Consider the following 26,061-nt stretch of genomic DNA (forward strand, 5'->3'; position numbering starts at 1 on the left):
CATGAAAAGTTATCAATGTACTAATCCTGAAGTGTAATTTCATACTTCATTTTGGAGCCTTAAGCGTTCTATTGCCTTCCATGAAACCTGCCAAAATTAAAGTCTGTTTGTGTGTGTGTGTGGGGGGGGGGGTGGGGGTGGGGGTGAGGGGGCAATGTGGAGGGGCTAGAATCGAGGATAAAACTTCATATATTTAAAAAGGAAAATAAATGATCTTTGGGTAGTTCTGATAAGTGGATGAAAAAAGCATGAATTTGCATGAATTTTTAAAATCTATGTCTGCTAATTACTGGGAGTAATTTACAGACAGTGAAAATAATTGCAGCCCAGAGACTGTTTTTGAACATATTATTATTATTATATTTTCTTCTCATACATTCAGCTATATCAATATGATCAGCACCTCTGCACTCAAATTATTTTACTGTATTCCCAGCAGTTTCTATTGGTTAGATCCTCTGTTAATACTTCAACAGAACCTTCGTTGATCCAGAAAACAGTCAAAAAACTTATAATATTAATCCTTGCAATTGATATAGCAGTGTGTTGGTTACTTATAGGTTCACTGGTGACTTTTAGGTCTAGAAGTATTTTGTTCTAACCCTTTGATCTCGAAAAGCAAATGACACACTCCACAGCCAGGGTCACATCACCCATTCCATAGCAGCCTGGGAATGGATCATTTTTATGTTGCTTATATATATAATTTAACTTTTCATTTGAATAATGAGGCACACCGTACAAATAAAATGTAATTCACCAAATCTCCCTCCCCCCTCCACTCTACCCCCCCTCCAACGAGATTGAAAAACTGAAACATTAACACATACATTCATGATAGTTTCATGCTCTGAACCAGAGCTGGTAGGAAGAGGGTCTTGAAAATCAATCTGCTGAGAGATATGGAGCCAGTGGGAGCCACGGAGACACTAGGTTAATATGTGATGAGCTCGTGACCACTGTTACTCCATCAGAGAATGCAGACATCAGGGAAAGACTAGGTAGCAGCCCAGAAGTGCTCTGAGATACAATAATTGGGTCGTGGCCTGCTCAAGTGAAACTGGAAAATGACCTGACCAGCTCGCTATAAGGAATTTTGTGTGACCCAAAGGTACTAAAACATGAGATGAAATATTTTTATATCTAAATAAAATAAAAAGCCTCATGTAGAATTAATGTAGGCAGAAGAATAGAATGTATGGCATATTTATCTGAGAGTTTGAGAGACCAGTTATAACACTGAACAGTTGAGATAGTCTGAAGCCAGCAACCAAATGTGTGTTATCTCCTCTGGAGTCGTGGTGAGATGCTGGCATCATTCCTTGGAATTCCACTGCCATTTACTCTGATCTTCATCTTTCACATCTCCTCTCGCTATCTTTAAATTATTCATGAAAGGAAAACTGAGAAAAGATATTTCATTCCAGCTGTCATATTGAATCACACCGGGTTGATATTAAACTCATTCAGATTTGCAAGAATCAGGACAAGGAACAGTGAAGAAGTAAAAAGCATTGGACCTCAAGTACTACTTCAAAAGTAAGGCCAGCAATTGTATTTTACATTTTTCTGTTGTCATCAGAGGATCACATAAAAGATTCACCTATTCCATCATTTTTGATTGATTCTTTGGATGGGTTGGAGGGTTCATGAACTCCCACTGGATCAGTCTGCAGTGCATTCTTTGCACCAATAAGGAGTTGTTGACCAGTAAACTCAGCCACGAGTTCCAGGTCGGCTCAGGTAGTGCCGAAATTGTCCATGGGAGCATTTGTATGACAGTTTGTGGTACTGCTATAAATCATGGGCTTGCTCACAGCTTGTGTGTATATATAACAACAAGATTACATTTGTATAGCGCCTTTCACGTCGGGAGGACGTCCCAAGGCGCTGGACAGAGTACAGAATTTCAGATCCGAGCTGGAGTCAGGGGGGGGAGAAGGGAGGGGAGGGGAAGGGGGGTGGCCGATGGCATGGCCGAAGAGGAGAGTCTTGAGGCGGGACTTGAAGGAGGCTAAGGAGGGGGCGAGGCAGAGTGACTGGGGAATGGAGTTCCAGAGGTTGGGGGCTGAGTGGCTGAAGGCTCTCCTGCCAATGGTGGGGCGGGTGGGTCGGGGACATGCAGAAGGCCAGAGCCGGCTGAGCGGAGGGAGCGGGCAGGTTGTTAGGGGGTTAGGAGGTCGCAGAGATAGGATGGGATGAGGCCATAGAGGGCTTTGTATGTGAGGACCAGGATCTTGAACTGGATCCTCTGAAGGATAGGGAGCCTATGGAGTCGGGCGAGAGTGGGGGAGATGGGGTCACGGAGTTTGGTGCGGGAGAGGACATGGGCTGCAGAGTTCTGGACTATCTGCAGCCTGTGGAGAGAGGAGTTGGGAAGGCCGACAAGCAGGGCGTTTGCATAGTGGAGCCTGGAGGTGATGAAGGCATGAACAAGAGTTTCAGGGGCCTGAGGGGTGAGGTAGTGGCGGAGTCGGGCAATGTTACTGAGGTGAGGGAAGGCAGAGCGGGTCATTGCTTGAATGTGGGGGGAGAACAAGATACCTAGCTTCCTGACTGGCTTGGTGAGTTGTAGTGTGCAAAAATTGAGTTATATATATATATATACACATACATATGTTGACAATTTTTGTTTTATAGTGAAGTCTAATTTTATTCATTAATGAACTTTCTCCCCAGTTTCTTGGAGCCAGTTTTTCTGCTCATTTGTTTCCAATATCCTGAGTTTCCCTAAAAGACTGAGATCTGAACATTTTTTGAAGCTTTAAATCAGACCAACAAACGTAGGAACAGAAAGTGGAATCCAAGAATGACAGGTGGGATGCTGCTCACACGCATGTAATCAATGATAAAATTCTGAAACGATTAATTATTAGGCACAACCCGAAGGGAAGGATTCAGAAAACACTGGATTAATAGAGGGTTGAATGTAGCAAAGTGCCTTTTGACAGGGCAGTCATAGAACGCAACATTGGAAGGTTCACGGTGAAAATAAAATTACACTCACTTGAAAAGCAAGCCTGAAGTTGAAAATTAGATGTGCTGAGACACCTGAGTGACATTAAGCTGCTGGGAAGGTATTACAGCAAATGGAATATATGGCACAGCCCTAGTTGTGCAAAATCCTGTGCCATTTCTTCATAGCAAGATTTGAGGCACGGTAGTATGTTCCCGCGTTAATTGTTGGAAATTAGTTTTAAAACAGCTTACTCCTGACATTAAACTCTGGGGAAAATTAAGGCAAACACTACAACAAATCGCCCAAAGACATGTTGAACAACGGTGATACTCTATCCAATAATGATTACAGTCAAACACTCTCCTTTCAGGAACAAGAACTGCAAATGATTAGCACAGATGGCCATTTTTAAGTCAGGCACTCAGTGATTAGAATTTACAAGGAAACATGATGTGACCAAGTTACAAGGCACTGATTCGATGGAGATCAACTTAGCCGCAATTTATTAGCATAGATGTTCATTATTAAATCGACGTCCAGTGGTCAAAATTGACAAGGAACACGTGTCCAAGGTACAAAGCAGCAACTTGACAGAGATCAACTTTGATATTAAAAAATCTTGCCAAGATTCATATATTGTACATACAGTATTCCTGCTCACACTCACATACAGGAGAACAACAGATGCTTTTGCATTTCAATCACAATAAAAAATTCAAACAGCAGTGTTAGTACCTGCATGGAAACAGAATTTGCATACGAAGGGAGGAAACAGTATAGAGCTCCAGAAAGAACATTGATATGTTAAAAAAAATTGAATTCATTTGATCTTCATGGAGATAGCTTTCATTGCACATGAAAGAGAAACAGGCGACCGTTGAAATGGATAAAGGGAAATGGTTCAAAGAGGGCAAGTAATTCCAATGGGAGAAAGTAGCCTTAAGTTATTTGTTCATTTAGTTTCACAATTGGCATTTGGCTTGATGGAAAGGCCAGGAAAGTATTTTAGAGTTTGTGAGTCTACTTAGCAGTTTCTTCCCAGAGGTCCAACCTTCTCATGGCTTTAGACTTGGGACAATTGTCTAAAAAGTTTAAGATTGTGCATGAATCTTTGAGCAAATTCCTCCATTCAGGAAGCCGATTTTCCATAGTTCTTCTGCCTCGCTCCACAACTTCCAACATTGATGTCTGTCTCAGCGATACCGGGGAGGAGAAATGTTTTGTGTTGTTCAGGGTAGACCGTTCAAAAAAAACAAGATCTGACCTAAGCCTTTTTTTAAAAAAAATCAGAGAATAGGACTGGACAAAGGAATGTCAAGTTCAATGGAAAATATCTGACAGCATCTAGTGGCAGATATCAAGTACTGCATTTTTCAATGGCCCCTCAACAGTAATTACTGTTATGTGTAGAGTCTGTGTAACTATAGGCACACAGACATTTTTAAGTTGAGTTAAATTGGTTGCACCAGACTGCAAGAGGCAACCAATTTAACTGAATGAATATTGGAGAAACTCCTTTAATTTCTTTTTGAACAGTGTCACGGGTTCTATAAAGTCCACTTGAACAGGCAGACCGGACCTCAGTTGAACATCTGGCATAAAGTTTTATCTCCAGCAATGCAGACTCTTTGCCAACACTGCACTGGCATGTCAGCCTAGAGCTCCAGATCAGATGCAACTTACAATGTTCTCTGATATACTATAATCTTGGTTAAAATGCAATTTCTTTGCAATCCACTTCTCAAGTATCACATTCATTCTAAACTCTTTTTATACTCCATTATGCGGATCCTCATAACAATTCATAAATTGGAGTTGTTGCTTTAAGTCCCCTGAAAGTTGAACAATATTTGACACACTCAAGTCAAACTGACACTGGGTGCCCTTTTAACTGATGGTTAAGGTGCATGGGGTCCAAATAAAGTAAAAGTATGGGTGATTTGGTTTGCAATGATGAAATTGCCATGATATTGAAAAGCAGATATTTTACCATTCATTTCATACCCTGAGTTAAAGGTACCGTACTTATGATTCTTGCAACAATATCAGCCCCTATTATTCATTTAAGTAGTCTTAAGAACATTTTGCATTTAGAAAGCAATTATTTGAGAGATGATGACCAGGCTGTCAGCACAAGTTCCGAGAATCTATTGCCGAATCCTATTGTCGTCCACTTATTTCACTGACAGTAGCAATCCCTGATACTGCCCTTCACAAGCATCTAGTTACACAATACTGATAAATATGGAGCAATTATTTTGGGAATCAATGTGATATAACTCCTTCGACATCCAGCACCTAACTAATCCCCGACGACCATAGGAAACACTGCAGGGCATAGGCACCCGTCAGTCACCAGGCTGTCTCAGGCCAAGAAGACATGAGCAATTAGTCAGGTCGTCTTAAATCCCTGCTGATGAAAATATGTAACTCCCCAAATGGAAAACGCAGGCAGAGTTGACTGCAATGGAATGCATTAAGCTGGAAATCATTGGGCCAGTCAGAAAAGTCAAAACAACTCAGTTAAAGGCTCAGATGACAATCAGGTAGTGAGTACACTGGAATCATCATTTTGACTCTGCTCCTTCTCCATGATCAAAAACTGGACTACCTTGATATGTAAAGTCAGTCAAACACAATTTAGGATCATTGGTGGATTTAGACGTCTAGAAGACGTGAAAAGCGCTATATCAAATGCAAGGATTATTATCATTATTATAGACGTGAAGAACCTGTGATCCCATTTTTAATAAAAGTTCTATTTACTCCCACCTTTCAGACTCAATCCCTCTTATTATTGAATGAATCCATCCTCTGTGAAAAAATATATATTTTTATATGTATATATATATATATACGTGATTCTCAGTAAGCCTTGGGCATTCATTATTAAAGTCATCTGTCATCTCACTAAACAGTGGTTTCTGGATGATACCAGGGGACAAGGTTCACTGGAATATGGTAGCTGGCAAGCTTCCAAATAGCTGACCTTTCAATGGAATAATTACACCACTGCAAGGAGATTAGATAAAGTATTCAGGAGATTGAGCTGCATTATGCCCAACTCTGCCCCGCTCAATTTAGAGCAGTCCACCAGGAAATGCAAAACTATTTCCACTTGCCCACCTGCAAGATGAAGAGAAATTCTGGTTAGATGTTGGAGCAGCTGTTGAAGTGAAGAGAAAAGAATCTAAAGATTTGCTCTCTCATTTAGAGGTACTGTATATTTAATGATTTTCCGATGGTGCAGATTGTCCGTGTACAAACAACGTCCTTGTTGAGCTGTTGCTTAATAAGAGGTGCTTTCCTACAGATAAGGAAATCCCAAATGGCAAAATCCCAATAAGAACCATTTTGCCCACAAAATATACAGTCAATTCACTTTACAGTATATTTTGTGAAGCGCTTTGAGACGTCTCGAAGACGTGATAAGGAACTATATCAAATGCAAGGATGATTATTATTACTATTATTATATGCCAGTAGATTAGGTGAGATGCTGACAGCAGACATCTGCCCACAGCCAAGAGTCTGAAGTTCAGAGGAAAAGAGATTCAATGCTCCTCTCTCAGCAGCTCATCGCAGTGATCAACATCAGCAAAGAACTGGGCAACCCGCAACCAGCACAGAATGGTGGGTGAGAACAAATGCTAAAGGAATGGGTGCAAAGTAATACAAAATGGTTCGGAAGAGAAGAATCAATAAAATAAGCCCTTAGGTTTAAAGATAAGGATTTAAGGGCAGGTAACTTACAAGAATTGATTTTATTGCATTTGGGCTTAGCGAAAGAGACTTTAAAGTTACTCAAATCTCTGTTGAAATCTAGGTCCCTAGAGATGAAAGTACAGTGTTCTGATTATCACACTGCACACCCTTGCTCAGCTTATGATTAAAAAAAGGTTTTTCATCCAAATACAAAATACCAGAGACATTTCAAACATTTCTCTTTATCCAAGCACTGTAGATATGTGTTGCCCACCAAAATAACCTGTTGTCAGGAGAGCATTAATAGAATCTGAAGGACGTTGGAAGCTCTCAACAGTCCCAAGTGAGCTAACTACCGTATTAAAATGGATTCCAGTGCGGCAAAAGTCTTTCAGTTAAAAATAAACTCCATTTAAATTAATTCAGCATTAATGCTTCTTGTGGCACAAGACCATTCACTAAATCTGTGCTGAATAAAATTAAATGTCATTCAGGACAGAAAGAAAAGCGCCTAGGTCTCACAGACCCCGAATAATAATAACAATCATAATAATACAAAGGATCTGTGCTAAAATTTACTGTGAAATTTATGCTGATCCAAACTGCAAAAGCCCAGGCTGTTGGCATTTTAATGTTCTGCTTCATTAATGTTATCAAAGGCCTATGTTCTGTCATACATTCCGCTGCAACAGATACTTTAAATAACCTGCTGCAGTTATTGTAGGCAGGGTAAGGTATGCCCTCTAACCCTCACAATACTGTTTAATTTTCAACGCAAACCCTCAATTACTAGAGGTCTGGCCATTCACAGACATCAACACACACACACGCGCACACACACACACACAAGATTAGCAAATTTTGAATTGCAAATGGAAGAGGACAGCGATGATGACACAAACTTTTATGGAGACCATTCGGTATTATTTAGTAACATGCGTCTTAATACATAAACTACATGGGCTGCTTTACATCAATTCAATTCATTTATTCAACATGCTATCTCTGATTTGCACAATGCTGCATTGAACAAAATAAAGTAGAACACTTCATTTTAGCTATCTGTTATAAACTGGTCATTAACATTTAATAAAGCTGTAACGGCTCAAATCTAGTAGAGTAAACCAAGTTAAGCACCCTGAAATAATAGTACTATGAAGGAACATGGAATTGATTAATGTAATCTTAATGGCCAACGGGTACCATATTGTACGTGTTGGAGAGTGACTGACTCGAATATTTCCGCTCAATTTGCTCACACCAATGATGCAAAAATTATAAATGCATTCGTGCACAAGATACTGTGATTTCAGAAGGCTATTTTTAATTGGGACTTTAAACTCATTGAATCTAGGATGACACACTAATACATAGATGGGGGTGCACTGCATTGCTGGAAGCATCTTCCAGATAAAATGTTATACTGAGACCAATTGCTTGTTCAGAATGGTAAATGTTGGATGTTAAAAGAGGCTGTGGCGCTATTCAAAAAGAGAAGGGAGTTTCTCCCTGTATCTCAGCTAACAATCATGCTGGATAAAATTGGTCTTCCCTTCACGGCTGTTTGTGGGACCACTGCTGTGTGTAAATTCGCCAACAAAATACACAGGCAATACACTTCACGGTAAGTCCTGTGTTTTGAACTTCTGACATGAAAGGCGCTATAACAAATATAAAGATTATTGTTATTATAGCCTATTATTATTTCTGTTACCCAGCCAGTTTTCAACAAGCTAACTTCCTCTTAATTCCGCACTGCCTTAACTTCTGTGAAATATAAATGCAGCATGAGTGGGACTCCTCATCCACAGAACCTCATCAATCCCTCCTGAAAACAGAATCTTTTTTACATTCACTGAATCTCTCTTTTCTCCACTAATTTTGCGAGCTGCCTGAAGTATGCCAGTAGAGGCATAATATATTGCTTCTAAATAAAATATGCCCCACCACCCACCCACCCCCACCACCCCCTTATAGCCTCTATGCTCTTTAACTGAATTCTATGATGTTTCACATGTATGTGAGTATTTTCTACAACAGCGTCTAACATAATTCCCTGTCTTGAACTCATTCAATAATCTTGTGAGTCTCCAGATGAGTCTTTTTAATATTGCAATATTAATATTTCATAGTTTTAATGTGCCCATGCTTATCAGGGCAAACTCTGCTCACCCTCCCCAGCCCCTCACTGTTCTACACCACAAAAATGCTGAGAATAATAATTTAACGTGTGCCATATTTTGATTGCTATGTGATATTTCAAAGCAAAATGTCTAGGCCTTAATTCTATTCTTTTGTCAAGCGTATTGGTTTCATACTTAAGAGAATACTGAGCCAATGCAACCTATTAAAGTGTCACCAGCTTTATTTACATTCTCATTTTCCTGAATTACCCTGATGTACATTTCTCTTGTGAACTGACAACAAGAGATAAAGTAGCATTTTTTTCTCCAGCACTGAAATTCCACTCATACAAAATTGGTCCCATCATTGCAGATGCGAATATTTGTGTAGAAATACTATATAAGTCAGCCTAGTTCTATCACAATATATTGGCATATTTTCCTTCCTTCTTGATACTGAATGAAGCACATTTATCCACATTCATCATTCTGCCATTTGCCTTAAAAAATAGTTGCAAACTTCAAGTTTCTCCCTCAAAAATACAGTCAATCCACTTTACACTATACCCTGTGAATCACTTTGAGACATCAAAATAACATGATAAGGTGCTATACCAAATGCAAAGTTTATTATTATTATTACTATTATCATCAACCCTTGCTGGTAACAATGCCAAACTGATAATCACACTTTTGCAGAACATACAGACCAAGTAAATTCAATAGGGTAAATGAGAAGGAACACGAGCTACAAAATCTGAAACCCTTGCAAGTAACTCTCACATGAACTTTTCAGTCTAATACTGAATTTTTCATCAGCACTGAATATGGTATCCAATTTTATGTCAAAAGACATTATCGTTGAACATCTGAATTTCAGACCTGCCAATAAAGGTATAAAAAGAAAATGCAATATAAAAGTTAATTTGATTATGAAGAAGATAACCAAATAAGCCAATAGTCTGAATGCCCAAAACCATAACATTGAACACACAAATTGTAGAAAGATCAAAGGAACCTATAAAATATAAGATATTTTAAGTGAAATCCAGGGCAAAGATTTTACTGTTGCATTCGCAGTACAATTACTTGCCCAGGGCAAACACAAGCCTTCATGTGTTTATCGTAGCAAATCTTTCGATATGCAATCTAATAGAAAATCCTATTATAACCACACATCGAACGATTCGCTACACTTAATCGGTCTTATATAATATACACTTGAGCAGCGTGATTTGGGAGTAAATTTCACTGGAGTCTGGCGGTCGGGAGGATTTTGAGAAAGTGGATGCAGCAGCATTGTCTGCAGTGTAAAATGCAGTCACGACGAATCAATTCAGGCTCCGCTCAGAATTGAATGTCACCCAACTCTGTGTTTGATAATATTAAACAGCTAACATCCATTAGCGAAGCTCAGCGCCTTTTCAATTCTGAATTCCCCTGCATCCTGGACAATGCAATTAAAAAAGTATAAATCAGTCATTCTGCCTAATCATTGTACTGTACTGATGGGAGGGATATCAATTCACTTCCATCTGTATACAATGAGCAGCGGTGAATAGAGCAGAATAAAACTCTGTAGTAAGATCCGTACCAGCCAAGCAATGTCCTTGTTGAAGAAGCACCATTTCTGATAAAATTCATCTGGTCAAAAATATTTATTTTATTTTATGGTTGATTTCGTGCTTTTGCAGTGTCTGGATGCCAGGTAGTGACATATATTGTTCCTTAAACAGTCGAACATTCCCATTTCACACTACAGCCACCTTTGTTGATTTCCCGGAGTTAGATTCCCAATTTAGTGCCCATCAGTATCATATTATGGATATCTGTATGCTATGCACTTGTCAAGTGCTGCATTGTCAAAGGGACTATCCTTCAGATGAGACCGTCAAACTAAAGTCTGGTCTGCCAGTTCATGTGGACTTATGGCACCATTCAAAAATAGAAGATATTTTCTCCTGGTGACCTGGTCAACAATCTCCTACATAAGAAGTTTTTTCACTTCATTGGCAATTTGTAGGACATTCCTGGGCATAAATTGGCTGCTGCGTTCATCTATAAATGCACAATCATTACACTTTCCAGTAAAATCATGCAGGGAAACTTCACTTCAATGACATGATAAAACACTACAGCAAGTCCACAGATTATTACTTTACTATTTAATCATTCCCCGTTATTAAGATTGATTATATTCATTACAGTTGATAAAGTATCAGGAAGAGCACGGTTGGTTTCCCTTGTTTGGAAGTAATGAATTTGAATTAGTTCCAGAATCTTAGTTATAACAAGGGCAGAAATACCAAAGTTTCACAAACACAAACTGCAATTAAAATATTGTCAGACTTTAAGATGAAATAACTTAAATCCTTTTGGTGGTAGTAATTAGACATATGGCTGCTTTCTCTGAGGAGAAAACCGCCACAAATAAAGGAAGTAAAAAAAAAGGAACTGCTTTGTAATGTACACAAACAGTCTCGTCGTTACCAGATGGGAATACTATCAAGTCCTTCCTTTTAACCTTCAATTCCTGTATCTGTCATTATCTGTATTGCACCCAGAGGAGTCACTCTTTAGCAGGTGTTAAAGCAAAAAAAGTTGCACCTATTCAAGCTGTTGACTCGATTGATGCTGATAAATGTACACTGGCAACAAAGCTACAGCAAAATCACCTCTGCCCCTGAACTTGGCTGAGGTCCTCTTCCTTACTGAAATATGCCTTGTGGTCTCAATTAGTTCTCGCTGCTGTTGCTGACAAGTCTTTTTCTGCTTTTCATCCTGTTTCCTGCAGTGTGTCCTAAGGCCTCCAGCTAGCCTTGGTCCTGCTTCTGACTAGTCACATTCCATATCGTGAGCTGCCAAAAAGATGTCATGGCTAGAGGTTAATTAGCGCTATTGCTAGTGCTAGCGTAATGCTTAGTTGTAGGAATCAAACTGCACATAAAGAGTATATGACAATCTTGCAGGCAATTATCCTGTACACAACACAACATATGGAATAGGCGTTAGAGAAACATTTTAGGTGAATAATTTGCGATCCTGATCCTGTAGGGCTAATCTAAGACCCTTACAGAGGATTTGCATACATCCTGCCAGCAGTGTGCATCTCCTCAAACTCTGCTCAACCTATTCCGTTAGATCTGGATTCAGCTCCCCAATATTTGCTGTCACGTCACTGTGCCAAGTTGTCTGTCCATCGCAGCCCTTCTGAGAGAAAAGGTAGCCATGCATTGCTTGTCAGCTGAAGATCTTTACAGTTGCACATGCACAAATTCCAGCAGCATCTGCTTTTTGGAAGTTGAGGTATGGCATACCACAGTCAAATTGGGTTGGAATTTCCTGAGCAATTTCTGAACCTGTGCTCGTTGTCATTTATCAGGTTATTTTCATCCGTTTTGCTTCCAAAGATTTAATCCATTAGTTTTCCAGAAATTGAGGTCAGGTTAATAGGTCTGAGGTTTCCAGGTTTAGCTTGGACATTTTTCCTGACTATGGGAACCATTTTTGTTGGAACAACCCCAGTGTTAATCGCCTTTGCCTGGAGGAGGTGGTTTCAGGAGCAAATGTAATTGACATCTTTGCAGTGTAAATGAGAGAAGGTTTAAATCTAGTGGGCTCACTTAAAAGCACTCAGTCGCCTGTTAGACAGCCCAGTAACTTTGAAAGGAACATTTTTAAGATATTAAAGAGCCGATCACAGGACCGATTGATGGTGTGTTGCACGAGTCACATAAAATCATCTCCAACCTTCAAACTTCTAAACTGCTGGCTGGCTATGCTCCCAGCAATGTAAAATCACCACTAACAATCAGCTCGAGATTGACACTAGTGTCAATATCGTCAGACTTACTGATATTAAATATATAGTGTCACGAGGTTAAGTTGTCAAATATTGATCCACAGTCTTGAATTACTGCCTCTATTTATACACACATTTACTAATTATGTTTTGTATTCTGTTTCCGTTCGTGGCAGATTGCGCTAACATGATATTGTGTCACACAGCACAATCCAACAAAGGGTGACTTGAGAAAGCAATGTCAAACTGGAACAATTTAAGTCCTACGGACAATAACATTTTCCCTCACATTTTCAAAAATGTAAATGAACGCAATCTTGCCTCAAGGCTTGCGATAGCCATGATATCATTCCACATGACCAATTTGTTTCTCGTGGCTCAAACAAAAAAATGTTCACTGCACAAACTGGCAAACCTAAGATATTTCTCTCACCAAGAAATGATTGAACATCTCTGTCTCGTCTTTCAGAACTCTTCCACATTCCTATTCAAATCTGCTCAGTCTTTATTTCACAAGTATGGCTGAGTCAATAGGCAAGATTAATTTGTTGTGTATTCAACTGAAAAACTGAATTGCGGCTGCTTATTGCTCACGGATTCCCTTGGGTGCAAGGGAAATGTAAAAAAGATATCTGAAGTGTTTGTAAACCTGTGAAAAACTGATAAAACCAGGCAGTGCATTGGTTAGATATTATTGTTTGGTAAGGAGAATGTCTGACACAAGTGGAAACCCATCACCATGTTTAACAGTAGCCAAACCAAGAGCACTCAATACCAATGTAACTGTCCCTCAACTTGTGAACACTTTTAGGAGAAAGTCAGGAACCAGCTCTACTGAGATTATGCCCGTAATTGCTGTAACACAATATTCTCTAAGGAGCATCAGCACAATTTACCAGCAGCCAAAAGACATTAATTAGTTCGGAGTTCCAGTAACCACAGTTTGGAATCTTAATAAACTCCACGACTCCTGTAAATAACCTCCTGCAGATTAATTTGATCACCATTAACTTGACAAACTGGTTTATTAAACAATAGGGTCTACACAGGACATTCTGTAGATGTTCACTCTGTCCCTCCCTCACACATAGTCTTCTGACACTTCACTTGCGTTCCAAACCTCCCATCCATCTTGGCCACATATAGTGAATAGTGTCTTGTCATTCCCCCTGCCGGTCTGACTTTCACATGCAAACCGTTTGTTCTTCAAATATACCCTCCACCCTTTAAAAATCCATCCCATGTTCCCTTCGTCTTGTTCCCTCCCTTGTCTCCTTCAGTATCTGAAACAATACACACAAGCATCATACAACGATTATTGTTTCCCCTTAGACTAAGGTCACCACACGTCAATACGTGCAGTCGTGTGATATAGCACTGTCCGATTTAGTCTCCTTTACCACACAAAGTGGCAAAGATTTAGAAGAAGAAGCACTTGTGCAATACACTTCCTAAGAATGTTAGCTGAAGACTATCTATCAGTCGCGGCGTGACTGATAAGAAACACTGAGATCTTTGAGAAGATAACAGTAACTTAGAATGACTTACAATAAGTCAACAGGAATGGAAACACAATGAGACTTTTGTCACAAACTATATTGCTGCTTTCAATCATGTAATTATAAAAAGCAAGACATATTCATTAAAACCTTGAACAAGCAATGATTTGAATCTTGACAGCAGCCACCTTAAGGCTACATTAATGTATCTGTACCAGAATAACTCCTTCATGCACAATCATGCATTACCAACTCATCCAAGGACCTCAAATCCATTCATGTTCTACTCTGCTTTACCGCCACATTATACTACTTTGGTATGACATGAAAGAAAACGCAGAGAACGTGAAAATGAAGCTACTTGTTTAAAGATATGCAGAGTACTTTACTCGTTTACCCCTTTGAAAGCCTCAAATTTCCACATTAAGATAAAATAGTATAACCTTAGAAAGTGTCCAAAAATCAATAAACGAATAGAAATTGCTTGTTGAGGTACATCGATATTTACGGTAGTTCTGGTTGAACTAATGTGAATGAAGGCCATCTGTAAGAGGTACACGGTTTACAGGATTGGAAGAATGTTTAAAAAAAATTGAACTAGATTGCTCCCTTATTCATTTAAAAGGACAGCAGTCACGAGGGAGCATGCTTAAAGACATTTTCAAATAATACACAAAGGCTTTCCAAGCAGCGATTTTGCAACAGATATTCTACAAACTACACTTTCAATACAGAAGCATTTTGTTTATGACAGTTGGCAGCAGCAAATGGTTTAAAGTTCCACAACAATTTGGTTTCTTGGCATAGAGAGATTTATGAAACGCAAAGCACTTGAACCAAGAATACAGCTGATTTGCCAATAATCTGAGTAACAGTGTGTCCAATACTCACATGTATTGAGATACATCAAAAATAATTGAAGATTAACCTGGAGACTACTTTCTGTCATCTTCACAGATTTAAAATAACCACAAACAATATCCGTAGGTCATGCAAATTTGTTTAATACTATTAAGTCAGAATATATGGCATTAGAAAAATTTAAATTCAAAAATTGAACACAAATAAGGCAATATACAATGCTTCTAAGTCAATCTATACATATTTAGGCTGAAGTATAATTCTGATTTTGTTAGTACCAAAATATTAACTTGGTAATGACTGTTTCAGGTACCAAGTCAGTGGCAAGAAGTAGTTTGCATCAGAATGAAAATAAGTAGATTTGACTGCGGCTTCAAGACATTGCATCTACCAAAAAGTCTACAAAAATCTAAGATCCCTTTATGAAATGGGAAGTTAAAATATTTATCTGAACATTGTATCTTGTGGTCTATCATCTGTTTATTGTGGTCTATCATCTGTTAATTGGAGTTGACAAGACTCCACCACAGTCTCATGCTGCAGGCCACCGAAACCCTCATACATGCTTTCGTTACATCGAGGCTTGACTATGCAAACTCCCTGCTTGTCGGCCTCCCCAACTCTTCCCTCCATAGGCTGCAGAAATTCCGGAACTCTGCAACCCGTGTCCTCTCCCGCACCAGGCCTCCATGACCCTATCACCCCCATCCCTGTTATGGAGTCCTGTAGCTCAGTGGTTAGAGCACTCGCTTTGCAAGCGAGAGACCTGAGTTCAATTCCAGGCAGGGCGAAACCTTGGGCAAGTTTCCTTACTCCATACGCCTAATAATAATCCCTCCAAAACAACAAAAAACAATAATAAATTGGTCATTTTCAATCCATGACTGTTTGTGGGACATTGCTGTGCGCAATTGGCTGCCGCGTTCACCCACAAATATACAGTCAATTCACTTTACAGTATATTCTGTGAAGCACTTCGGGACGTCTGGAAGACGTGAAAAGCACTATATCAAATGCAAGGATTATTATTATTATTATTATTATCCTCACCCGACTCCACTAGCTTCACATCACACAGAGGATACAGTTCAAGATCCTGGTCCTCACCTTCAAAGCCCTCCATGGTCTTGCTACACGCCTACCTCTGGGACCGCCTAACCTCTACCATCCTGCTCGCTCCCTCTGCTCAGTGGGCTCCAGCCTGCTTCTCGTCCCGCGTCTCGCTTGCCCAACTATTGGCGGGTGGGGCTTCTGCCACTCTGCACCCACCCTCTGGAATTCCATCCTGGGGTCCTTCCACCTCGCCCCCTCCCTTGCTACCTTCAAGACCCATCTCAAGACCCTCCTCTTCAACCATGCTTTCGATCTCCCTGCTTCCCCCACCTGCCCTCCACTGACCCGAACCCCAGCTCGGGTCCTTAACTCTGTCTGTCCAGTGCCTTGGGATATCCTCCCAACGTGAAAGGCGCTTCACAAATGTAATTTTGTTGTTGTTGTTGCTGTTGAGTTACAGATCAGCCATGAGTTTATAGAATGGCAGAATAGGCTCGAGGGGCTGAATGGCCGATTCCTGTTCCTATTTTCTTAACTCAACCATGCACCGTACTTTGTAGTCAAAAGCGTTAGTTCAGATTTCATACACTTTCAATGAGAACAATTTATATTAAGCTTTGTTCATGAAGAAGTTACACTTGAAAAAGATCACTGGTGTTGTAGGCTAATTAGAAAGTTAATATTATAGGCACAACTTTTATATGCTAGTCTTTAATGCAGTTATATTATTTGTCATCATTCTTTTGCACAGTAACAGAAAAATCTGCAGTTAAAAATAACCAAGTTAAACACTTCTGTAATTGGCATAAAGAGTTAAATACAATTACTTCTCCACGTGAAATTCCACCTTTGCTACATGCAAACAAAATTGTGTGCGATTCCAAACCACACTATCACACCTCAACCAGACAAACAGCTGTCTTCTCAAATCACACTCATAATAATAATCCTCGCATTTGATATAGCGCTTTTCACGTCTTCTGGTCATCTCAATGCGCATCACAGAATATACTGTAAAGTGAATTGACTGTATGTTTGTGGGCGAAATGCAGCAGCCAATTGCGCACAGCAGTTAAAATAATCTTAATTATCATTTAATAATATTAGTTAAAATAATTAGCTAATACTTTTTTTTAGTAACAGTCTTCGTGTCTTGATGTTAAACAGCTTGACTTTGAGCTCGCATTGAAGGGCGCTAAATAAATGCAAGTTGTTGTCGTTGTACGAAGGTGCAGTAGTACAGTATTGAGGAGCGCTGCATTATCAAAGGTCCCATATGCCTGTTCATATGGGCTTTAAAGATCTCATGGCACTATTTGCATAGAAAGAAGCTTCATCCGGTGTCTCCGGATAAAATGTTCATTTATTTTCATAGCGGTTTGTGCAAATTGTCTGCTCTATTCGCTTAAAATCACACAATCAAAACACACGACAACAATTACCTATGAAGCAAGCGCTTTGAGACATTTCACCCTTCTGTGCACTATATCACGTGCAAAAATTATTATTATTATTATTTATTTAATACCTTGAAGGAATGTCTCAAAGCATTTCACAAAATGAGGTTAATTAGAAACCAAGTGACTGTCATGCAGACTAGCACAGCCACTCATTTCACGAAAGTAAATTAAATGTGATGTACATATCTCAAGGGAGGTGATAAATTTGAAATTTAATTTGTCCTGGTTACACTTTGACTGCTGTATTTGGTAGGCAGATCAGTAGTTAACTGACTAGTATTCAAGATGTGTTTTAAGACTTAATGGAAGACAAATTAAAAATGTACCCAGTTAACCTTAATTTAGAACTAATCTGCAAGTACTGGGAATCTGACCTCTCACGCTGAAGACATTGTCGATACCACAAATGTAGAATTTATTACTAAATGCAGAAGCAATGACCCTCAGTAACAGTTAACCGTCATACAAACTGATTCCATATCCCTCTAACCTGCATTTCTTTTGCCTGTGAAGTAACTTTTGCATCAAAAAGTTTCATTGCTCACTTGTTCCGGTGCAGTCTACGATTGGCATGATTACTTTAAGTTAGGCAAATTAGTCACTCATCTGCTACTCAACATTCCTGTTTAGTTTATCTTGGCTTTTATACAACCAACCTTTCATTTCAGATGCAACTAACGATTGGCACACTGCAAGATATCAATTTGGATAAATGTACAGATCAAAACGTTGCAAATTTGATTCCTGAGCAGAGTTGCCTGATCTCAGTTGGATTGCTACAGTTTCTCTTAGCATCCCTGGGTTTATGCGGCAAAACTGATCCAGGATTTTCACTCCTGATACTGCTCGATGATCCCTGGTGGAAAGTGCAAGTCGGCGGATGTTAGATGAGAAAACAAAAAAGGATCAGCTGTGTTTCTCTCAATGGTTGAATGCCTTACTGTTTTAGCTCACACATGAAGCATAGCCGGTTGGGCAAAGAACCGAAGGGCTCATATCACCCACACCCACACCGACACTCATACTCATACTCATCGTAGCTCAATATTAGCTTCTGCGGTGCTAATATGTTTAATGGTCAGTCTCAACTGGTGATTTGTTTTGGATAAATCATTAGTCTCTAATGCATATCCTCAATTACAATAATCCAGTTGAACGTGTTAGCACATACTGTATCAAGAAATAAGTCAAAGGAATTGGCACTAGGACAGCATTCGTTGTGTTAACAGTATTTAACACAATAGAATAAAACTACGGTATAAATATCTGCATTTTGATCAAGGCACGTATTCCAGCATTCAGTGCCACTCTGTATTAAGCAAACTTTATTACACTACAGATGTACTACAAGTCTTGTACACACCTAATGTAGCATCAATCTAAAATCTGGATATAATCACCTGATATAATATTCAGCCATTGAGGCATTTAACCAACTGGTGCTGTTTTAAATCTTCAGTCTGTAAATGGAAATGCTTTTCAATAAAAAGTTGAATTAATCCTCAATTTGTGAGGAAACTGGACCCTGGTTTACACGTGAGCCGAGTATTTCTTCACTCATGATCCCATCTTCTACAGCAAACCATGTGTTATTCAGAGATGTGATTTTAATATTCTATATAAACCTGGTTAAGACCACAACTGGGACAGTAACTGCAGTTCTTGTTCCCCTACTTCAAAAGATATTCCCTTAGCCAAAAAGAATAATGGAAGTCTACGAGAATAAGTCCAAATTTTAGGGGGGAAACAGAGGGATTAGGAAAAAATGACTCCTCTCTTGAAAATAGAAGATTAACGAAGGAAAAGGATCGGGGACTTTAAAATTTTGAAGGGTTTAGAAAATTTAGATGCTGATAAGATAACTGAGGATGCAGTCAAAGAGGATGATCTTGAAGGTCTGGGTAGGTAAAATAAGATCAATAGCTAATCTGTTACTATATATTCGTAATAATAAATAATACTCATCATGCTGTGGAGCTGTCTCAAAGCGCTTTACGGAATTTTTACTGTACATTTGCAGGCAAATGCAGCAGCCAATTTGCACACAGCAATGTCTCACAAACAGCCATGAAGTGAATAACTAATTTTATTTGGGGGATTGTTGGTCAGGACACCAGGAGAAACTCACTTCTCTTTCCGAATAGCGCTTTAACATCCACCTGTACAAATCACAGCTTAACATCCCAACGTGGAAGTTGACCCTACAAACCTATTGACTCAGAGGCGAGAGTACTACCAACCGAGCCGGGCTGACAGTCATCTTTACAGAACTGTGTTTAATTATTTGGAAGGACTGGGCGGGGCTGGACACCAGCAAACTATTAGATCTACAAAATATAGTTCTCTACATTTCTTACACTCTCTGTATAAGTTATATCTGATACCTAATAATGTATCTAAATGTCTATAGACGTTGGACTGCTTCACAGAAAAACAAAAATCTTTACTTGAGTTAGTGTTTTTTTCTCTATAGGTTGAAGTGAAGATTCCTTGCATTGATGGCCATGTGCCAGGAGTATGAAAAGGATTACTTGTCTGAGAGACGTCAGAAATGAACAAGATCTTGACATAATAAGATGCATCAAAACTTCAATTTTTTTGAGTATCGTTTGTTAAGATGAGCGCTAACAGAGTTTGTGTTTTCACGTGAAGGTACTGAGCAAACAGCTGTGCAATAATCACTTTGAATCATACGTTTTAAATTCTATTACATTAGGTAATAGGATAACTTCAGTTTTCAGGAGAGGCTAGAGAAGCTAGGATTATTCTCCTTGGACCAGAGTAGGTTAAGAGGAGGCTTAATGGAATTTTTAAAAATTATGGACACCAATTTAAAATAGCTGTTAAAAGAAACAGAGGAGGCGATGAGAATTTTTTCTTTTTTTACGCGCAGCAAGTTGTTCGGATATTGAATGCATTGCCTGCTAACAACTTTTAAGAGAGAAGCAGATAATTATTTGTGAGGACAAGTTTGCAGGGCAATGGGGAGAGAGCGGGGGAGTGGGATTGATTGGATAGCTCTTTACAAAGAGCGAGCACAGATACAATGGGCCGAATGGCCTCCTTCTGTGCTGTATAATTCTATGATTAGGGACTTGAATGATAAGCTGAATGTTGTCAACATCTTAAACACATTGGTGGATCCAAGCTGCTTGTCGAGCAATTTTTGTTACTCGAGGTGCTTACAGTGAAACTAAGTATAAGGTTCTCCCATCGACTACTGAGGAAAAGGGGGAATTTGCATCCAATCTATTCTTCAGAAGTTTCATTTTCCATCCTTAACTAAAACCAATGAAGTAGGCTGCTTAATTTATTTACATTATTCCAACTAGTTTTGGTTCAAGGTACAGCTGTAGTCTATAGATAAACACACTTTTTAAAAAGTGTTTGTAACTTTGTTCAATCTTTCACTCTGCCTCTCTATCACATACAGTACTTTATCTTTCTTAAGAACATAAGAATTGCGAGACAAAAAAAGTCCAAGGTCCATCCAGTTCGTCTTCCACCATCCTGATGCCCTCCTGACATGTTATGTCCCAAACTATATACTGTATCCTGAAATATTATTTCTCTTTAACTCTGTCTGAAATTCTACATTTTTTAAACCTTGTTGTGTAAGAGTTCTTACATCCAGCACATCCAGTTACTTTTGGATAAAGGAAGCTTGGTGAAAAGTTTTACTTCAGCAACAATATTTCTGATTTAGATGTGAGCAGGAGAGACAAGAGTTTGCTGCTTTGATCACTTGAATCAAACATGTAACCACGGTCCTCTTCTGGGATTATTAATTAGACTTGTTCTTGCTCTAAATTACATATTTGAATAAGTTTGCAAAATAAGCCGTTGTTATTCAGAAACTCGTGTTAGTAATATCTTATTGAAATTCAACAACTGAAGTTCATGAAACCACTCACGTGTAAAATGTGCTCTCATACTCCTGGACGTCAAACTAATTCAACAGCCAGCAATGCCATTTTGCAAAACTTTTGTCTTATTTTCTTTCCTGCACTGTATCAACTTTTCACAGCCCTAGCAGGTAGTTGCGTGACTTTTTAAATTTTATTTTAATTTAAGACAAATCGATAACTCCGACTACTTGTTTTTTAAAAAAAACTCTTTTTAACGAAACCTGAAAAGCGAGGGTGTGGTTGTAATTGTTAAGGCAATTTGTCCCTTAGCGCCTTATTCTATTGTACACCATCCTAACATTAAACCCTCCGCACAACGTCTTGACTGTTTTCAATACACCGCATAATTCTATCTCACTGTGTGTGGCTCGTGTGGTTGACTTGACTTCTGCTTTGCTCCGATGGCATTATAATAATAATAATAATAATAACCACAACAAAAACAACAACAACAACAGCAACAACAATAACCCTTGCATTTGACATAATAATAGCAATCCTCACGGTACAGTCAGCGAGGGGGCGCTTTGAGACGTCTCGACGACCCCGGCGACAACGATCCTTGCGATCGACGCAGATGCCTCGGGTGGGTCTTCGAGACGCCTCGAAGCCCTCGGAAGGGGACAGCGCTTGTTCGAGTGAATTCGACAGCCCCCCCCACCCCCACCCCCCCCACCCCCCACCCAACCCCCACCCCCCAACCCAACCCCGCGCCGGGGCTCCAGGCAAGTAGGAAACCTTGCAGAGCAACTTTGATGGGATTCTGCCTGGAAACATCTGGACGCAGACAGACAGACAGACAGCCAGACAGACAGACAAGTGGCTGAGACAGAAGATCTCAAGCATTATTTCCCCCCCACACCCACACCCACCCCCCACCCCACAGCCCCCACCCCACCCCACACCCACCCAAGTTACCTGGGTTTCTCAGTTTCCTATTCCTGAAGACCGAGGTGATGACCAGGACGTTGCCCAGGATGTCCACCACTATGGTGAAGATCAGCACCGTGGCCAGCGCCGTGGTGACCCCGGCAGAGGGCCGGTGGGACCCCACCCCGCCATCCCCGGACCCCCCCCAGGGCAGACAGTCCGTGCAGTTGGCATCTTGCGACATCTCCCCCAACCCTCTGGGCTCTCTCTCTCATTTGGCGACACTTCCAACCTCCTTCTCTCCTTCCCCCCTTCTTTCTTTCTTTCTTTCTTTCTTTCTCTCTCTCCCCCCTCCCTTCCCTCCCCCTCTCTCTCTCTCTCTCTCTTTCTGTCTTTCTCTCCCTCCCTCTTTCTTTCTCTCCCTCCCTCCCTCTTTCTTTCTTTCTCTCCCTCCCTCTTTCTTTCTTTCTCTCCCTCCCTCCCTCTTTCTTTCTTTCTTTCTCTCCCTCCCTCTTTCTTTCTCTCCCTCTCTCCCTCTTTCTTTCTTTCTCTCCCTCCCTCTTTCTTTCTTTCCCTCTCTCTTTCTTTCTTTCTCTCCCTCCTTCCCTTCCCTCCCCCTCTCTCTCTCTCTCTTTTTCTTTCTCTCCCTCCCTCCCTCCCTCTTTCTTTCTTTCTCTCCCTCCCTCTCTCCCTTCTCTCTCTCTCACTGATCAGCCCAAACCTTTTTTTGGTTTCGCGAACCCACGTGTGATTGGAAGAGCAGAGGATCAGGTTCAGTCCCTTCTCTGCATTCACACTCACTCTGTCACTCTCTCTGTCTCTCACTGTGTGTCTCTCTCTCTCTCTCTCTCTCACTCACTCACTCTGACTCTCTGTGTCTCTCTCACACTCTCTCTGTCTCTCACTCTGTGTCTCTCTCTCTCACTCACTCACTCTGTCTCTGTGTCTCTCTCACACTCTCTCTGTCTCTCACTCTGTGTCTCTCTCTCTTACTCTGTCTCTCTGTGTCTCTCTCACACTCTCTGTCTCTCTCTCTCTCTCACTCACTCTGTTTCTCACTGTCTCTCTCACTCACTCTGTCTCTCTGTGTCTCTCTCACACTCTCTGTCTCTCTCACTCACTCATTCACTCTGTCTCTCTGTGTCTCTCTCACACTCTCGCTGTCTCTCACTCTGTGTCTCTCTCACACTCTCTCTGTCTCTCTCTCTCTCTCTCTCTCTCTCACTCTGTTTCTCACTCTGTTTCTCTCTCTCACTCACTCTGTCTCTCTGTGTCTCTCTCACACTCACTCTGTCTCTCTGCGTCTCTCTCACACTCTCTGTCTCTCTCTCTCTCTCACTCACTCTGTTTCTCACTGTCTCTCTCACTCACTCTGTCTCTCTGTGTGTCTCTCACACTCTCTGTCTCTCTCTCTCACTCACTCATTCACTCTGTCTCTCTGTGTCTCTCTCACACTCTCGCTGTCTCTCACTCTGTGTCTCTCACACTCTCTCTGTCTCTCTCTCTCACTCACTCTGTCTCTCTGTGTCTCTCTCACACTCTCTCTGTCTCTCTGTCTCTCTCACACTCTCTCTGTCTCTCACTCTCTCTCTCACTCTGTCTCTCTCTCTCACTCACTCTGTCTCTCTCACACTCTCTGTCTCTCTGTGTCTCTCTCTCACTCACTCTGTCTCTCTCACACTCTCTGTCTGTCTCTCTCTCTCACTCACTCTGTCTCTCTATGTCTCTCTCTCTCTCCCTCACTCTCTCTCTCTCTGTATCTCTCACACTCTCTGTCTCTCTCTCTCTCACTCACTCTGTGTCTCTCTGTTCTCCTGTCTATCTGATCACATCTTTATCTGCCCATCACTTGTTTTTGCCCCACGTCGCTCCGACAAAGTCGACTCAAAGCGATCTGCAGGTTAAAACCATCGTGAGGTCATTTTTTTCTTTAGTGGAATGGGCTTGAGATCTTCATCAAACATCCTGATCTGGTTGGAAACGGCGACACTGGAAAAGGTCCGGACAGGAATGATACCCCGGGACTGCCGATGGACTGTGTACATGGGTAAGTGTTGCTCTGCTCTTTATATGGATCATTTTTCACTGCTGGTTGGTTGGTTGGTTGGTTGGGTTGGGTTTGGGATGGATGGATGATGATGATGATGATGAAGTGCCTTAACAACTTTCAGAAGCCCCAAGTCGATTCACTTTTGTCGCTTGCTGTCTTTCTCCCAAGGATATACATTTTTAAAAAGATATTGGGTCAATTGCAAACCTGACGCTTTTAAATGCAAAGTGAGTCTATTTGTTTTGGGGTTTTTTTTTAGGGTTTTTTTTTTTTGACAGATCGCCCTGACGTTCCCTGCTTTGTCCTCCCCCTCTTCCTCCTCTGATCGACCACCTGCATAGTAAGTAGCAAATAGCCTTGGAAGCTTCTCTGTCTCCAGCCTCACAGTTTTCCCATTGCTGCCTCCTGAGGGCTGTGTGAAAACATGTAGAAACAGCGCCATCCAGTGAAACCACTGAAGGCTTCCAGCTGTCCAGCCCCAACATCAACTTGGGTGTTTTGTGGAAACCAGGACCTTGTTAGCATCTTACGTTACCCAATTCTTACGATCATATTATCTCGGGAGACATTATTATAGTTCGGGACATGACACGGGAGAGCGGCTGCCTGGATGGTGGAAGGCAAACTGGATGGACTTTGGTCTTCTTTCGCCTCGCAAGTTCTTTCTGGCACGAGTCGAATGTTTTATCAACTTTCAAATCGTTACAGGCTAAAGAGTAAACTTCTGAGTCATCCAGCCACCGTAGAATTGAGTTGCCTACCTGCCAAGATTCTTGGCTTGAATCACCGGCTTATGATAAAAGAGTTAAGACGAGAGCGTCCGTAACAAGACTGTTCTGAACCGTTGCAATCTGCCTCAACCTCGAATTGTCGAACAGAAATATGCGTTGTCTTCTTAATAAATGCGTTGAAAATTCTAATTGCGTTTCTAAATAGTGTTTTTTTCCTCCCTGAGTATAGTATTATCCTCGCTCTACAAGGCAAGAACGCCGCTGAGCCATAAAGGCGCACTGTCATTACAGAAACGTTTTCCAATGACACTAATAAGCAGGGTATTTTGTGTGAAATGGAATATTTACCCGTCAGCACATCTATATTCTTAGAAATGCATCAATATTTAAATACCCAAGTGTTGACCTATTTTGCGAATTGCTCTCGTTATTGTTATCGACTGAACCACAAAAGAACAGAAGCACAGTGTCTGAATAACTTTGTCAGCATTGTTTTGGGGGAAAATCATTAGGTTATGGTCTCCGGGACCATTGGCTACATTTGTTTTATTTTCCTGCTGTGTATTCATGCTGTTTTACGTTTTGACTGCCGTTTATTGATTTCTTTTTTAGAGTATACATCTTGGAGTATTTATCAGAACTGATGCTTTGTTCTCCCTCTTCCCCATTGTTAAAAGGAATCCATTGTTGCCTTCAAGAGGGAATTAGGCAAATACCTTGAAAAGAGTCAGCTAAAGGAGTATGGAGAAAGGGCAAGTAACATGGAACTGAAAGGATTGCTCTTGAGGGAACCAACACAGACACAATGGCTTTCTTCTGTGCTGTAAAGTTCTAAATTTCCCAAAGAAATTAGCCATGAAGAGAAACTTCACAGTTTCTACTAAACTCTACTAATCCCTTTGCCATTCATGACGGTAATTCAAGAATTTCCACCCAAATCTCCAACAACTCACAACAATATTACTGCCTAATTTCAATATTGAACATATTTGCTTTGTGATCACATACCAAGGTCAAAGAAGTCTTGTGTCTAACAAGGG

At 40.5% G+C, this 26,061-nt stretch overlaps 1 protein-coding gene across 1 annotated transcript in view; it reads right to left on the reverse strand.

Annotated features, from left to right (window-relative positions):
* The window catches only part of LOC103178356 (melatonin receptor type 1B), a 39,447-nt gene extending 16,961 nt beyond the window's left edge, over positions 1 to 22,486 (reverse strand). Inside the window, exon 1 of the mRNA XM_007893042.1 lies at positions 22,289 to 22,486. Coding sequence (XP_007891233.1) covers positions 22,289 to 22,484 — 196 coding nt within the window. The 5' untranslated portion in view covers positions 22,485 to 22,486. The remainder of the gene's footprint in view (positions 1 to 22,288) is intronic.
* Positions 22,487 to 26,061: the final 3,575 nt, after the last annotated feature.

This window comes from Callorhinchus milii, unplaced genomic scaffold (genome assembly GCF_018977255.1).
Source record: "Callorhinchus milii isolate IMCB2004 unplaced genomic scaffold, IMCB_Cmil_1.0 Scaffold15, whole genome shotgun sequence".
NCBI lineage: Eukaryota > Metazoa > Chordata > Chondrichthyes > Chimaeriformes > Callorhinchidae > Callorhinchus > Callorhinchus milii.